The 17,797-nt window shown below is 41.6% G+C and overlaps 1 protein-coding gene and 1 long non-coding RNA gene across 4 annotated transcripts in view; one reads left to right on the plus strand and one right to left on the minus strand.

Moving 5' to 3' along the window:
* The first annotated feature begins 7 nt into the window (after positions 1 to 7).
* Positions 8 to 2,760, plus strand: LOC140335437 (uncharacterized). The gene is made up of 3 exons (XR_011921703.1): positions 8 to 156; positions 1,266 to 1,503; positions 2,573 to 2,760. It is a non-coding gene; the product is annotated as an uncharacterized lncRNA (long non-coding RNA).
* An 884-nt stretch (positions 2,761 to 3,644) lies between these two features.
* Positions 3,645 to 17,797, minus strand: part of SPEG (striated muscle enriched protein kinase) — a 165,175-nt gene continuing 151,022 nt past the window's right edge. For all 3 annotated transcript variants that reach the window (XM_072418030.1, XM_072418031.1, XM_072418032.1), the window contains 9 exons: positions 16,529 to 16,696; positions 16,153 to 16,275; positions 14,107 to 14,268; positions 11,340 to 12,723; positions 9,920 to 10,159; positions 8,604 to 8,827; positions 8,337 to 8,412; positions 7,308 to 7,457; positions 3,645 to 5,791 (listed from right to left, as the gene is read on the minus strand). In XM_072418030.1, the coding sequence (XP_072274131.1) occupies positions 5,578 to 5,791; positions 7,308 to 7,457; positions 8,337 to 8,412; positions 8,604 to 8,827; positions 9,920 to 10,159; positions 11,340 to 12,723; positions 14,107 to 14,268; positions 16,153 to 16,275; positions 16,529 to 16,696 (2,741 nt within the window). In that variant the 3' untranslated portion in view covers positions 3,645 to 5,577. The remainder of the gene's footprint in view (positions 5,792 to 7,307; positions 7,458 to 8,336; positions 8,413 to 8,603; positions 8,828 to 9,919; positions 10,160 to 11,339; positions 12,724 to 14,106; positions 14,269 to 16,152; positions 16,276 to 16,528; positions 16,697 to 17,797) is intronic.

Below are 17,797 nucleotides of genomic sequence, written 5' to 3' on the forward strand. Positions count from 1 at the left end.
TACTCACCGGTAGTGGCTGATGAGGATCATGTGACCCTCTCAAGTTCTATTGTTGTCACCTGACTCCCTCCTTCCTAAGCCTGTGACAGGGCGCATGGCTGGGGGAGGAGTCAGCGAGTGCGGCGCCTCTGCTTGCTTTCCGATTGGCCTGTGAAGGTATGCTGAGCATTTTTTATTTGGGGGGGGGGGTGTCTGGAAACTTTACATCTAAAGTAGTTTGCAGGGGGTTGTCACTTTATATTCCCCACATAGTGGGTGTAGTTCTACTGTGCACACCGGTAACCTGAGAAGGGTTGACAACACTGCAGTGCGGCTGAGGCAGCGTGTTGTCAGGTTACTACAGGAAGTTACCTGAATTTCTGGCAGAATCATCAGCTTTTTGACAGCACCTATTGCACTATTTACCAGGGGACGTCTGGTGACAACACTTGTGTGTTTAGGACAGGAAGTAAAGGGAAATCTCCCCATAGGGAGCAGACAGAATAAGCCAATAGAAGATTTTTTTTGCTTGTCATGTGACTGCCAGACACAGCTCAGCATTGAACCCGCCTCCTCATCGTGTAAACTGTCAGACACAGGTTAGCCCAGGCTATGATTGCCATACGCCTCGGCCACTTATCATGTGACTGTCTGGCACAGCACTGGCCCCGCCCCCTCATGTGACTGAATACAATGTTACAACATACAAATACCAATCTGTGGCATTACCAGCCAATGAATTTGGATTTCTGTTCATCCAATCCTGGGACCAGAATTTTTGGAACTCAGTGCTGATCTCATCAGTCATCCTCCTTGCACAGCATCCCAACTAATTGGCTTGTTGTGCTGCTTCTCCCCTCCCCCAGTCTGAGCTCAGCTGTGTACGAGAATAATAAGTGATCAGCGGGAGGGTGTCAATACTTATTAATAATATTAATATTATTAAACAGGATTTATATAGCGCCAACATATTACGCAGCGCTGTACATTAAATAGGGATTGCAAATGACAGACTAATACAGACAGTGACACAGGAGGAGGAGAGGACCCCTCCCCAAAGAGTTTACAATACTTCCATTAGTATCTGGGCCTTTCCAGCCCCCACCCCCACACACCATTTCATGTAGGGTTGTCACAGTGACAGGAAGTGAGTTAAAATCTCGCTAATGGGGACACAACTAAAACATGGCAGATATGTTAATGTATGAAAATCATTTTTTAAAATAAATTGGTCTCCTGCACATTTCAATCCTTGTAAACCATGTGTGTGGTTTGTCTTCCTCTAGTGGTCACCTGTATATCAGTCAGTGCAATCAGCATCTCTGCAATGTACAGAATTGTATGGAGGTGAATTTGTCTCTCAGCCCCAGTCATGGAAGATTCTGGAAGTGTCTGCACCCGGCGTGCCTGAAATCCAATCCCCAGCCGGCTGTATTTACCCTCAGCCATAAACAGGTGTCACCCCCCGGCTGGAGGACTGCGGGCACCGACTCCTCATATGGGCATGGCTGGTAAATATAGACGGTGAGTCAGTGCGGAGGCCGCAGAGGACAGGGGAGGAGAAAATTGTTTTATTCTTTGGGTTGTATGTAGATTCAGTGCTTTGATTTAGAAACAAACATGGTACAAGCGTGCCGGGGGTTGCAGCCCGGTTCACGATTGTGGGATGCAGCATTGCATGCATTACTGTTACAGTACAGCCATTGGCGGTTGGGTTGCCCAATCTATTGATCTGAGCAGAGAGGAGCGCATACAGCCGGCTGACAACACTACTGACAATTTCTAGGCAGTGGCTTAGTGTTGTCAGACAGGAAAAGCTGTTATTGCCAGGATCTCCCTATTTAATGTACAGCGCTGTGTAATATTGTGGACAAGACACGGCTTCTTTAGTGCCTCTGTCACGTGATTAGGGTTGGATTTTTTTGCTCCCCTTGTCGTAAGCTGCACTACTGACATCTGCCATAAAGTGGCGCTGCTGCTATCATAGCACTGTTGCACTGCAACGTATTACATTCTGCAGGGAGCTGTGATGTCATAAGGGAGCAGACATCAATGCAGAATGATTTACAGGAGCCATGATGTAATCTAGATGAGCACGGGTTAAAAACGAACTCCAGTTTTTTCATAACAATGTTTATTTTGGTAGCAATTCCACTGCAAGTGAAATCTATCAGCAAATGCTGTCTGTGAAATACTCTTCTCGTCCTAATGTTAGGTATAAATCTGAATTCACTATGGGGTGAGAACTAAGCAAGCTGCATAGAGATCACACAGAGCTCCCAACATGTGCACTGGGTGGGCCTGGTTTAATAAAACTCTCCAAGGCTGGAGAGAATACACTTTCATAAGTGAACTTGGGTGATCCAGCAAATCTGGAATGGATTTCTTCAAAGTAATTTACTATTTGCTAGCAAATGTTTTCAGTCCTGGACCAGATCCATTCCAGATTTGCTGGATCACCCAGCTTCACTAATGAAAGTGTATCCTCTCCAGCCTTGGAGAACTTTAATAAATCAGGCCCTGTCTGCTCTGTAGTGTGATGGGCAATCTTTGCTCTCTGTGATTATATATAGTTTTTTTTACATACAAACAGATTTGGGTAAAGGAGAACAAAAGGCAGCAGAGGGTGTGGTCCAGAATATCTCTCCTGTATTACACAAAAGGTTTCTCAGATCACCAGAGACCGGAGTGCCCTGGGTGACGATGAGGATCTGAGCAGGCAGGTCATGTCCCCTGTATGTATTTATTTTATTTTATTATTAAAATTATTATTAATTTATTTATTATTTGTATGTATTTTATTATTTCATTTTCAGTATTGATCAGGTTAATCTTTATGTCCATACACTAATAAAGGAAAAACAAAATTTTGTGCGTTCATCACTCCACCAGGGCACCTAATGACGACTGAGAACGGTAACAGGTGCTAGGTAGCACTAGGCTTTCTAAGGCTTCTGCAAATTCTTGTGTTGGTGTTTTCAAAGCTTAGCAAAGTGATACATTTTTTTCACTTTTTTTAAATTAAAACCACAAAAAAACAGTAAAAAGTGGTTCCAATGTAAATCCTTGGGGCAGCTGGGGGACAACAATACTGAAAGCAGCCACTAGGAGTAAAATAACTGATTTGTTTCAATATTGAAAAGGGAACTGTCCTCATTGGTGGGCGGTGAGCTTCTGCCATAGCAAGGATGCATAGAATACCCACTGATTATGGCAAAGACTTACCTGTGTGCAGGCACCATGCAGGGCCAGTCATTGCCGCATCGGAGAAGCTGCCATCTTTGCCGCCAACTCCATGGTGGACTTCCAAGAAAACGGATATCCTCTTGGGCAATGGATGGCCACTGATGATATAAGTCCAGCGCTTGTCCCTGGCTGTGAATGTGGCACCACCACACGGAGCCGAGCACTATGCGGCCCATGCACTGCCCAGAGTACAGCTAAAACAAACATCCACCAGGAGCCAAGGCTTTGATATTAAGGCCATTGCATGTCTCTTCAATGAGCTCCCCCTGCTGGTGACTTTTTGTTTTTTTGCGTGGGTAAACCTCATGGTAGTGCCAGAAAAAAGTGTGAACTTTGCCACCGTGTCTGCAATTAGACATCATTAAAACACTAATGAATGCTGATACAGGACATATACAAGCATACTTACAAGCCATTCATTACAATTAAAAAATAAACAACTTTATTGAAACAGATTACACGTGGCGATCCGTGCAACCCTAATATATTTTATTTATTCAACTTCACACCAAAAGAAAAAAAAAAGGCTTTGGGGGGCAAAAAAAATACAAACTCAGGAAAGCAACACAAATTCTAACAAATAAATAAACTTGTTTCTCTTTTTAGTGAATAAATATGCAGCTCAACAGCAGCTTTGGGGGACAGCGAACCACCCACCCCCCTCTTCTACAAATGTACAAACTCAAGTGGCACCGTATCAGTGAATGCCCTTTAACCAACGACTTCCGAGATCATCAGAATGTCACCCCTTGCCCTTCTTCCAGACATTGGTTAGTGTAACCAGAGCTGGGCACCCTCTTCTGGATTCTGACAGTTTAACTTCCTTTCCCCCTCTGTGCCACACATCTGCCGACATTCCTGTTCACCTTCATCATTCAGGACCTTCATCATCATCAAGTCCCCTTTGTCCTCAGCCAAGTTCAGAATCTTTCCAATAGGCCTTTCCTCTCTGTCAGTGGTTTGGTTCTTTGGGGATTAGCTGACTAGGTAGCATCTTCTACTTTCACAGAATGCTTGATGAACCAAACGGGGGGAGTGTATGTGATGAGGAGTGTGAATGGAACGACAAACGAGTGTATGTGATGAGGAGCATGTATGGAACTACGAATGAGTGTATGTGATGACAGACGTGTGTATGGGACGACTACTGGGTGTATGGAACGATGGATGTGTGTATGTATGTGTAACAAGGAGTGTGAAACACAATCAAAGAATATGGAAAACACAGCTGGATAGTGGGCAGTGCTTTGGTATCCCGTAATTAGAACCAGGATCCAATGAGGTTCAGATAAAAAAGGGGCAGCTTGGCTTGAAGGTAGAAAATAAGGAAGACCTTGCTGGTAGGTACCAAATATTTTAGGGTAATAGAAGGGAGAAATGTGTGATCAGGGAGTGGGTATTGTATAGACAGACACTTGGTGTTTTCAGGAGATGTAAAAGCTGAGACATCCCTATAGTACAGCGCATAGCTCCTAATACAATAGGAGAATAAGAGAACAATTCTGATTGGTGGAGGCCTATGGACAATGACGGCATAGATCCATTGGTTGGCATTCACCATTACTAGCCCTTAAGGTGAATCTCAAAACTCACCACTAATGGCTCACAATGACCTTGAATGGCTTGCAATTCATATAGCCATCTAATGGGGACATGATCTGTCCCTCACCTTCTACCTGTAGGCTCATTTTAGGGTTTTTTAAGAACATTATGTAAACAAATCTTTTCTATTATATTATCTCAAACAGAGATTCAGCCTGGTAATAAATCTAAATGAGTCTATTATTGTAAATTATATCCATCAGTATATTGGTGGTCTTTATGTTAGGAACCTAGGTAAGTGAAATAAAATAAATAAAAAAAACAACATTTTGCATAAATAATGCCTGTTTGCATTAAGACCACTTGTGTCCAGGACGTATGGCCAAACCGTCCTTGGAGGGGCCATGGAAACCAAGGGCCAAATGGATGAAGTCAAGTATTCCAGCATAGAGGTTGGCTCCAAAGGTTGCAATGATCTGAGGTCAAAGATGCTGATAACAGCTGTCAGTTCTTGTTGGCTGTGGAAGTGGGGGTGTTACACATGCACCATGCACCCACTTCTCTGACGCTCCCTATTCCTCAGTCTCACTGGACTACACCACGTCAGTCACAGAGGTATACTGACTACTAATGTGCCCGGGACTCCCTCAGCACAGGGATATGATGTCCCCTATATTTATACTTCAAGGTATTAACTTTGTGTTTATTGCCAGTACATCCCCGGGACCTGTGCCGTTTTGTTATTGTCCAGTGGAATGCACCTTTGGTTTTGTGACCACCTTATTCACTGCCAAGGTCCTTGTTCTGCGGTCACTGGGTTACCGGAGCTGATGGCTGTGTTCCATGGTAAGAGCGAAGCAGAACCTTGTGCTTGGTAGCCATGTCTGAGCGCCTCCTTTGCTGCTCCACCAAGAACTCTTTGAGACAGTTGGTGGTGAAGGTGAGAGTCTGACGCCTTAGCTTCATTAAATAGGCATCCTGAAGCCATGGGTTGGAGAAGCACTCTTGTAATGTGGGTCGGCTCCTGTTAATAGAAAGTTACAAAGATTAGTTTTACTACTTTTTTCTTTAGTCCAATACAGCCTTGTGCATCAGGGGTCCACCAAAGTTTTCTAGGGGTTCCTTGAACATCAACAATTTTCAGTCTGTAATACAACCTGACACTGATTTAAATGGTATTTTCAGGTTACTGTAATAGGTAGATTCTTCCCACTAATGGCCAATGTAAGGGACATTCTTCCCACTAATGGCCAATATAAGGGACATCCTTCCCACTAATGGACAATGTGAGGGGCCTCTTCACACTAATGGCCAATGTAAGGGACAATCTTCCCACTAATGGCCAATGTAAGGGACATTCTTCCCACTAATGTCCAATGTAAGGGACATTCTTCCCACGAATGGCCAATATAAGGGGCATCCTTCCCACTAATGGCCAATGTGAGGGGCCTCTTCACACTAATGGCCAATGTAAGGGACAATCTTCCCACTAATGGCCAATGTAAGGGACAATCTTCCCACTAATGGCCAATGTAAGGGACAATCTTCCCACTAATGGCCAATGTAAGGGTCAATGTTCCTCACTAATGGCCAATATAAGGGGCAATCTTCCTGCTAATGGCCAATTTATGGGACATTCTCCCTGTAGATCACCAATGTAAGGTATATTCTTCCTATTGCAAGATCATTTTCCACATTACCTGCCAATGTAAGAAGCATTCCTCTCATTGACCACCAATGTAATTACCATGACAAAACCACATTAACATGTTATAGCTTATACCAGACTTTATTGATTAGGTTTATATCTATTTTAACTGCACATCAAAGCAAGAAATCCCTCACTTCACTTATGATCACTAGATCATCATCTTGATATGGAAGGTAAAGTTCATCTGAGTGAAATAAAGGGGCCAATGTTGACCCCTGACTGGCAATGCCACCAGGTCCACTTTTTAAGTCACTGACCAGAAGAAGTATGCAGTGTGGACATGTGAAACGAGACCTTTTTTGTATAATATTTTCAAATCAGCAAATTAAAGTGTTAAACATAGAGGAGGAGCATTGATGGCCGGGAAACTAGCATTATAAGATGGGGAGGCAGCAATGGTAGTTTCATGGTAAACATCTACAACAGCTGGGAAGATCAAATGGAACAGAAAAGAATCAAAAAAAGAAAAACTAAATTCATCTCCTTCATAGGTAAATCAAACACACTTAGCTGAGCAAGAATGTTGTAACTTTTGTGTATTGGCACAGAAGTTTATTCACTTTGGCACCAAAATGTGCCAGAAATATACACCAGATTACACAGATGCAGCTCAGTGTGCTTTCTAAAAAAAGAATGTAAACAGGCTGGTTACTTTGTTTTTTTGAGAAGATGGGTTGTCTGTTCTGCAATAGAGCTGCCTTCTCGCACTTTTTTAGCAATGTTCCACTATATGTTGTCACTTTTTTACAACAGAACACAAACAGAAGAATTTTCACATTTCATTCAGTTATACAGTTCTGGTATCATTGGTAGCCATGCAGCCACTCACCAGGGATAAATAGACAGCAGCTTTCGTATGAAGAGGGAGGCGCTTTGAGAAGCATTGGAGTAAAGTTTGAAAATGTCAAACCGTCCAGACAGAATCTTGTTTTCCATTTCCATGGGGTCTGATTCAAAGAATGGGGAACGTCCGCTAAGCCTGCACAAAGAAACATAAAGGAAGGGATAAATGGAGGATGGGGTACACACCTTTGGGCTCTCACTGTATATCTTTATTTATTTATACCACCACTGTCCTGGTGTAATGTACTGGGAACAGTTATTCACCTTTCACTGGTAACATGATTGACTGATAGAGACCATGTGACCTTCCCCTTCCCTAATATCATACCCTTAGTAGACCCAAACATTCACCCATGGTAAGTAGGTGTGTGAAAATGAATTAAGCTATATAAAAAGTGAAGATAATAGAAGATGTATTAAAATGGAACACTGATCCAGACAGCTACAATTTAATGCAGTTCACACATATGTGTGAATGTCAGCTTTTTGACTCCTGAGCTTGGAGAAGAAATCTCCAGGGGTGAGTACAATGTAAGTACCTGAATTTGAACCAGGGAGAATTTGCAGAGAAACATACAAGAAGAAATCAGCTGTTGTGCTGTGCAATGAATATGCTGATAGGTATGTATGTATCTGTGCTGCTCTATGTAATACAGGCAGATCATGGCTCGTGAGCTACCTAGGTAATACCTACCAGTGTTTCTGAGCCTACATGATTACAACATCTGAAACCCAATAAATTAAAGAGAAAGGCCACTAATTCTAAGGATGGGGTCTAAATGATGGTTGATGTCCTGCAGCCAGGAAATTAAGCAGTCTCTATCGGTTTTGCTGCAGCTTCTAATACACATTGCAAAAAGCTCAGCGACTGCAGTGATATCAATTCTAGTACAGTAAGAACTTGTACAACTGTGCAAGACAACGAAGTACTGGAGGACAGATTTAGGAAAGCAATAGGGACATATTCCCAACATGCATTTCTTCTATAAATAACTGCACCGCATGCATTACTTACATTACATAGGTCAGTACACCTAATCCCCAGATATCAGCCGCTGGTCCAATGGGATCTCCTTTCAGCATCTCTGGGGCTGTGGAGAAAATACAGAAAAGATACAGAAAGATATAACAAGATATGTATTGAGCGTTCTTCACATAAAGTGAAGTAAAATCATATTATCCTCAGGAATGGACTCTAGTACTGGATAATTCTATTGTTTTTCTCTACATATATTATTTCAGTGGACACTACCAGGTTACCAATACCAGCTGATTGACATACCCATGTATTCAAGGGTGCCAACACGTTTCCCTAGCTGGCGAGGAACGAGGGGATTGAAAGTCTGAGCGCTTCCAAAGTCGATGATCTTAATGGTGTTCATGTATGACACCATGATGTTCTCTGGTTTGATGTCCAGATGGAGAATCTTCTGTTCGTGGAGATATTCTAATCCTTGCAGGATCTGGAGCAGGTAATTGACGACATCATCTTCTGAGTAACGGAACCTGTGGGCAAGGGGGGAGACAGTACACAATAAAGATGCTGGACAATAGTAAAAAATGGAGAGATGTATGAATATTGCTACTAATGAATCTCTGTGGGAGCATTGCTACAAATGAGTATGTGTGAAAACATTGCTGCAAAATGGATGTATGCAAAAACAAAACTTCTAATGAATCCATGCATGAATTTCATGCTACAAATGCTGCAGACTCTTATGTTACAAATGAATCTTTGTAGGAAATTGCAACAAATGAATCCATGTTTGAATATTGCTACAAGTGACTCTATGTGGTAACATAATGATTCAGTGCAGGAAAATTTCTACAAATGGAGCTACATGAAGTAAAGATAACATACTGTTGATCCAGGGAACATCTAATTGCCTCATGGAATCAGGGAGGATTTTTTGTCCCCTTTTGCAGCAGTAAATTGAACCTGGGTTTTTTTTTTTTTTTTTGCCTTTCCCTGGATCAACTATGTCCATAGGGTTTTATATCTGGTATATGTTTATTTCTCTAGTGTTTGAACTTGATGGACTTATGTCTTTTTTCAACCTGAGTAACTATGTAACTCTCTGTAGTGTGTATATATATTGCTGCAAAATGGATATATGCAGGAATTCTGGTACAAATGGATCTATGAAGAAACATTGCTACAAAAAATCTTTGTAGGAGCATTGCAACAAATTAATCTACCTATAAATATTGCTACAAGTGAATCTATGTTGGAATATTTATACGAAATGATTCTGCACAGAAATAATGAATCTATGCAAAAACCTGCAAAATGGATCTATGCAGGAAGATTGCTACAAATTATTCTTTGTAAGGACATTGCTGCAATTGAAGGGAACATTACTACAAATGCATCTATGCGGGAGATTCACACTCCCAGTGTAATCTGATGGCTAAACTGTCAGTGTGACGGACCAGTCTTGCACAGTGCAAGAACAGGTGAGGCAGTGCATGCCAGGAAAGGTTTGCATCCTTGCTAAACCCCTCCAGCTCAGCCCCTTAGGCAAAAACCTTACCTGCCTTGGACTGGTCGTGTGCCATGGTCATTTAGCTTTTTCAAACCATGTATAAACTCCTCACCTTTCTACAAGACAGTAGAGGATTTCCCTGCCCGAGCATTGCTCTGAGATGAGGACAAGGTACCGGGGGGTGATGTAGGCTTCATGCAGGCTCAGGATCCTCTGATGATGAAGACATTTCAGGACTTCATACTCTTGAAGCACACTCTGCTTATTCTCTTGTTCATAGGGGATGATCTTGGCCATAAAGTGCTTTCCTGTCACATTTTCTTTACATTCCCGAATCACCCCAAAGCGACCTCTGAAGGAAGAGTGCAAAAAATATTATAACGCAGGGTATACTAGGGCTGAATTCACACTAATTCAGGAGATAGGAGTAAGGTGCCTTATGTAATAATAATATTAGAATATAACCACAGCAGCATAATTATACCAATATAATTAGCCATCAAAGAGGCAACCGCAAACAACTAATATACCATATTTTGGTAAATTTAAAAGTCATATTATTGTTACATATTCAAAAAACATTTTGTTAATTCAAGTTGTATAGGTACCTGCCTTCATGTAATGTCCTGTACAGAACATTTGTATACACGTTAGATTGTTTCCCCAGACAAACATTTATGCTCATCTCAGGTGAAAATCATCACGTTGTGGGAGATTTATGAATGACTGATCAGGAATAGCCGCTGTGCATTCCTACAGGGTAGAGCACAGTGGGGTGCCACTTGATTGACCTCCCCTCTCAACAAAATGTTGCTGTGTCATCTGTCACTGGAAATAATCACAAATGATCATTTTTAACAACAATCATCTGCCTTCTATCTGACATCTGTATGGAGCTTTAGAATGGAAAGGAGTTAGGGGCACCATCAGAGTCAATGCCATAAGAGATGCTGGCTTGAGTCTCATCACAGACTGAGGACAGGGAGGTGACCAGACCATATTTCCAAATGGCATTCCTGAAAAGTGAGGCCACCAAGCTGGTTCTGGTAGGGTTGTGTAAATATGAACTGGATGAAATAGGTTTAAACCATTTTTTCTCCCGTAACCTCCAATGGCAAGGACTAGGATTTCCAGGTCTGTGTACTTGCCATAGCCATTATGAAGGGCCGAGCTTACTCAACAGGGCTTTATGTTTATTATTACTGAGAATATGCCAGGGGAAGCTACAACACCTAAAACGTCAGGGAAGGCAGAAAAAGAATTCTGGGAGGAGAGCATTGAAAACTACTGTTCTACTAGTCAGAGCCCACAAAAATTCAAAAATATTTAAAGGCCTCCTGTCATTTCCATTATTGATCAGAAAAGGCTCTTTATATGGCCCCTGATTAAACTTTACCTAAATACCAGGGCCTTAATTTCCCTCTTTAGCTTCACAAACTACCAAGCCATTAACCCATACAGTGTCCTTCATAACATTCCTTAAAAGCAAAAGAGCCCACAATACGGCTAGTTAAATACGGTTTTGCACTAACCTGGCTTTCTCTTCCAAAAATGTGTAAGGTTTCTGGGGCACTCCTTGTCGCAGAGTGGTGCTTTCTCTTCCTGATGGAGTCACTTTTCCCCCTGGAGTAAATCTGCCTTCTTTCCCAGGAGTCACACTCTTGACTATTATGCGCGTAGGGACAGTTTGGGCCACCGGTGCAAAAGGGGCAGTCTGGGCAATCGGTGTGGGTGCAACAGCCTGAGTAGCTGGTGTGGGGGCAACAACCTGAGTGAATCGTGTAGTAGACTGTGATTGGGTTGTCTCTTTTGTTGGAGTGGATGGTGGCATAGATATGAAGGAAGTCACCATGTAGGTAGAGGATGATGGAGATGGTGGCTTATATAGTGGGCTCGTTGGAGGAGAGGGGAAAATAGGTTTGGTAGGGGAAGTTGGGCTCAAAGGTGAATTGGCAGATTTGAAAGGGGGAATGTGCAACATAATTGGAACTGAGGGAGCAGCAACAGCTGGTTTGGGAGCCACCGGTGGTGGTATTCGTGGTTCTGAGGATGTTGAAAGTGGTTTGGTTGGTTCCGTAGGCAAAAGAGACTTAGTAGCAGGAAGAACTGGAACAGTTTTCATTGGGGGTACTTGTGGTTCTGAGGATGTTGAAAGTGGTTTGGTTGGTTCCGTAGGCAAAAGAGACTTAGTAGCAGGAAGGACTGGAACAGTTTTCACTGGGGGTACTCGTGGTTCTGAGGATGTTGAAAGTGGTTTGGTTGGTTCTGCAGGCACATGAGACTTTGTTGCAGGAAGGATTGGCACAGTTTTCACTGGGGGTACAAATGGTACAGATGGAGCTTTCTGTGACTCAGTAGGAGATGTGGCTCGTTGCACAGCTGTCACTGGCGTGGTTTTAGCTGCTAATTCAGCAACAGGCTTCATTTGCTGTGCTGGGGCTGAAGGTGGAATTCTTAGATGAGACACAGGAGTTGTTCCAGGAGTCACTGACACTGTTACTGTGGGGACACGAGATGTTACAGGCCCAGCTGGAAGAGGCTCAGCAGACTGCAATCTATTTGGTATGGAAACTTGACTTGGGGGCTCAACCTTTGTGGCATGTTGAGGCAACACTCTGTGCAGAGTCGGAGGAGTAGGAACAAGGCCTCTATGCTTCCTTGGAGGGGTTGGTGGAGGGGGTCCTTTAGAAGGTGGCTGTGTGGGAGCTGTAGGCTCTGGAGTGTTTGTTGAGGGTGAAGTTATAGGTGATGTGAGAGGAGACCCAAATGATGGAGGCAGCTTGGTACTGGAAACAACAGGAGGAGATGCTGCTGGTGAGGTGCCACGAGGTGCAACTGGTCCAAAAGACGATATTGTGGGAACCATTGGACGAGCTTTCTGAGCAGCATGAGCCACAGCAGGTGAAGGTTTGTGATCTACAGATAAGGTGAAAAGACCAGAAAAAAGTTAAGAATGTTTTAAACCCAGAGAAAAGAGAAAAATTTTATTGTTTGTAGCATCAGCTGACTTTCTTTGTTTTCTAAACTTTAAAAAAACACCTTTGCCCATTACATGTTAAAGCTGCACGTTGGTCAAACAGCTAAATGCATAATTAAACCACACGCTGTATCTGTTAACTGTTCTGTTTGTCAATATATACAATTCTTTTTAGATTATCTACAGCAGTCATTCTCAGTCAGGGTTCTGTGTAACCCCTGGGTTCCTCCAAAAGATGACGGGCATTCCTCAAATTGTAGGTAATTTACCACCCACAGAATGGTTTCTGCATAGTACCGGGGCCAATGCCACTTGGTAGAGCCAAAAAAACATTTTATCTATCTGGTGTCATTCTGGATTTTTTTTCACCGACAACCCATGCTAATAGCATATTTCCCATTGAGTGATTATAGAGGGGGTTCCCTGACACCCTAAATATAAATTTAAGGATTCCACAGAAGTAAAATAGTTGATAAAGGATGTTCTACAACAGTTTTTTGCAACCTTTTTAACATGAAGACCCTTGAAATAACTTTCAGGTGCTGTTGCAGTGTTGTTACTGGTTACTTACCTTTTACTCTTTTTTACCCTTTAATGAGCAAAAGTTTGAAACATTTTCATATCTCAGGGAACACCCTCTAAAAGTACTATATCCACAGCTCACAGTACATTGGTGTAGTGGTCGGTGGGAAGAATTCCTCATACATTACTGGCCATTGAGAAGAATGTCACCCTTACAGATAGCCATAAGGATTTTTGGTGTCACCTAAAATGACCTGAGAGGCTCAAACTGCTCATTGCTCAAGGAACCCTTAGCAACCTCTGGAGGAACCTTAGGATTTCATAGACCCCTGGATGACCCACACTTTCCTCTGTTACAAATAAACAATCTAGTTCAGTCTTACTGCCTCTTGTCTGCTAATTGGAAATTGAACATTCAAATTACAGAGGAGAATGTGGAACTTCTGTAAAAACAGATACAGCAATGACCACAAGGTCATTGACCGAGTCCAAGGGACATTCTGTAAACTTTCCATTTTCACCAGTGCACATCATTGGTGTAAACTGGACTAATTGGAAACAATTAATTAATAGTATAACAGACATGGTGTGAATGGGCCAGAGGTTATGAGTAAGAGGAGAGCTAGGTGTTGGAGGGGTTCCTTAAGAGTTCTTTTGTGGGGGGAGTGGATTGTTAGGGGTTGGCTATGGCCAGACTCACACCTGGATTAAACAGACATGAGTTGACATGTGTTTTTTTTTTTGTTTGTTTGTTTTTTTGCATGAACTTTGTGTACCCACTATCCCTCCCTTCTACTTACCATCTCCATCTATGACAACCACCTTGGAAACTTTGCTGTAGGGCCCCTGGCCAGCTTTGTTCACACAGGCCACACGGAACCTGATAGAGCCTGCTGGCAGCTCAGTGACGTTGTAATAGCAATCCTTGATGCCAGAGCTGATTGGCTTCCATACCCCTTCTTCTACAGAAAAAATACACAACAAGAGGTGGGATTAAAAATAAGGAATGCATGACCGCTGTGGGAAAAACAAGAATCAGCTTTGGATTGGAAACCTCCAATGTACGTGGAAAGTAAGGCAACAAGCTATGGCCTATTGAATATTTAAATGATCAAACGAAAGATGTAAACTTAACATAAAATGATGAAAAACCATCTGCTGGTTTGATAATTGATCAGTACTGCCTTTGGTTTCACCATTATATCCTATCTATCGAAAGTGGAAAAAGTGTATGCAATGACAACACTTTATAAATTCCATTGTCATATCACTAACTGTCCCTCAGTGGGGCTCACAATCTAATGTCCCTAACATAGTCATTAACACAATCAAGGGACAATTTTGAGGGCTAGACAATTAGCTAACTACAAGTTTTTTGGGATGTGGGTGGAAACCAGGTTGCTTGGGGGAAACCCATGAAAATACAGGGAGAACCTGCAAACTCCATGCAGATCGTGTCCTGGCCGGGATTCAAACCTGTGACCTAGGCCAGAGTGCTAGCCATCGAGCCAACACTGTTGTGATCCATCAAATTTTATTCAATATATCCCAAGCATTCACCTGAACATTTTGCCCAAAAATGATCTACAGTTATCAATATGAAATCACTTTAATTGGATGCTTTTTCTGTTCAATTATCTAAGTGGTCAAAAATATTGCAAAAAAATTGTCTGCTAAAATTTTGTTGTGCCAATAGACATGCGGTCATATCGTATTCCAGTTACAACTGAACAGTCTGCGCATCTGTATTGTATCCACTATTATGTTCTAGACAGATTATAAAAAAATAACATTTAATACAGTTATGTAGTTTTTTTTACAAATTTGCTGCATGTAGTTCATAGTCATGCCTGGCAGATGTACAACTAACAGATATAATGGAATGTAACATTAGCCTCATGTAACCTCCTACACAGCAGCAGCCAGTCAGGGACATAGAAGTTCAGCACTCTACTGATGTCAGGGCTCTACTGCTTTATATGCTGCTGTCAATCCACTACTGTGAGTATGCAAACATTGGGTGACCTCATCAATGCTGCCTATATATAATTTACCAGGACCAGGATTTATTACAAATTACAATAAGTGGTTCAAGAGTCAGAAGCACTGCAGGCTTACATGTGTGGGCATTAGAAGCAATAAAACAATGGCTGACCATTTTCTGGGGAAATAAAATTGACCAGACAAAATTAAAGGCCTTGTGTGATCATTATTCTGTTCCCCTGAGTAAACAGCACTGAAAGTCCAGCTTCTTCTTCACCTACACAGACATAGGCCAGGAGTAGTTAAGCATTTTTAATTTAAGATACAGGAATAGTTGGTGCTAAATGTAGCAAGAAGCCATTACAAGGACAGAACAAATGGATCCCTATGGGGTGAGTTACACAAGTAGCATTTAGTAGCAATTAATTACACACTGGAGCAATGTGCCATCATTAGCAAATAATCACTACTATTATGTGTAATTCATGCCACAGAGAGCAATTTGTTCTGTATGGATCAGCAATTAACCGCTAGGGATTTTAGTAACTGCTAATATATCAGCCAGCTGACATGGCCAATGGACCCAAAAGCCCTTTACCAAGCCAGGTTTCCACACAACAGCTTGCTGAGCGTTTTGCTTGAGGCCAGGTCTATTGTCATGATATAAGGCCCTATCATATTGATTACACCAGCCGTGTGCATTACACAAACAGAAACAGTTGCTGTGCCCTTGTTGCTACACTTCACCTGGTGAATACTTTGTTCATTGTATGCCCTCAAGCATTGTACACTGTTGTCTAATGGTGTGTTTTGGTAACTGTGACTCCATAGAGACGTTCATGCTAGACCAGGTCTGACCTTACCATTCATCTGACACTCCAAATTGTAGGTACAAGGGGAATTGAGTTCTTTGGACTTCCACAGAACCAGCACTGTGTTTCTATACTTCTGGGGGATCTCAGGGGTGCCGGGTGCTTGTGGGATTCCTGAAAAAGGGGGATGCTAAAAAATTAGGAAAAAGATAAAACCACAAACAAAACAATAACAAAATATATAAAAAAAATAAACCCACAAATAACAAATGACAAAAATCGTATTTTTTTTTATAGGCGTCGGAAGGTCTTCCTCACTTTTTAATTTAAAGCTAATTTTAGCTGGTGGAAATTCCATATAGTTGCTAATGTATGGTGAACATGTGTGGTTCTCCTATAGTGTATTGGGATTCCACAGAATACATACGTGCTACAGACAAGGAGCAGGAGCTGGTGGCGTTGCCCAAAGCATTCGCTGCCACACATTCGTACAGCCCAGCCTCTCGCTGTCCAGCGTAGGTGATGGTGAGAATTTGACGTCCATCAGGGCTCGATTTTATGTTCACATGATCGCCCATTTCTAAGACCATTTTATCTGGGGAAAAATACAATATAAAATATTGTTTGTAACAGGCAGGTAATCTCCAGAGAATAAACTCATAAACATATTTGTAGTAGGCAAATGTACAACATTAATATGCATGTTATAGTTTGTGTTACTGTCTGTATCTGTTTGTCATTTGCAACCCCTATTTAATGTAAAGTGCTGAGTTATGTTGAGAATATGTTGGCATTATATAAATACAGTTTATCAATATTAATAATAATACATTATTAATAATAGTACATTGACCACAAATTAAAAAAAAAAACTTTGAACTGCATTTTGAAATGCATTTTAACTGCATTATGCAAAAGTAAAAAAAAACAATTTGGGTAAACATACGCTTCAAAAGTGGTGCAAAGTATTTTATATGGATAGGGAGAAAAAGAGAGAGGGGGAAAAAAAAGCAAAACAAAGTGGGAGATACAATTGGAAAGAAATCCACAAGGAGATAGATGGAGAGAGCAAAAGGAATAAGGAGATGGGGAGGGGTGAATAAAAGAGATAGATGTACTCATATAAACCTTTGAATTAAAATTTAGGTAACAGCTGGTGCAATTTTTTTTAAGATGATTATGTTTTGGAATAATGAAATAAAAAGGAGATAGATGAGATGGTTATTATGTGTTACAGATATGTTTCCATGTTGTTTGTGAATTTTTACCTTATTGTTTACCCCCTACTGTGCCTTCCCTCTGAATATACATTTTATATACAGTAGTCACCAATCCATTGGAAGCATTCTGCATTTATATGGTAATGCCGCTATTCTATTGTTTAAAGTGAGATGAATTTTCTGTAGCCAATGTTGGAGTTAAAGCTTCTCCAATGTATACTCACACATAGTTAGGCTTGCAGATTAATAACTTTACAGTTGAAAATTGTAGTGTAATATTTGTGGTGATGGGTGTTTTATTGCCTGTAGTTGTAAAGTTATAATACAGGGTAGTTTAAGGACTTGTCTTATTAAAGCTACGTACACACTTCCAATTATTATTGTTTGTAAACGAACGACGAACGATCCTGCACGATATCTGCGAACGATCGTACAGCACCGATCCTGTACATACAGATAACGACACGATCGTTCAA

The sequence above is a fragment of the Pyxicephalus adspersus genome, chromosome 7, assembly GCF_032062135.1.
Source record: "Pyxicephalus adspersus chromosome 7, UCB_Pads_2.0, whole genome shotgun sequence".
Classification (NCBI taxonomy): domain Eukaryota; kingdom Metazoa; phylum Chordata; class Amphibia; order Anura; family Pyxicephalidae; genus Pyxicephalus; species Pyxicephalus adspersus.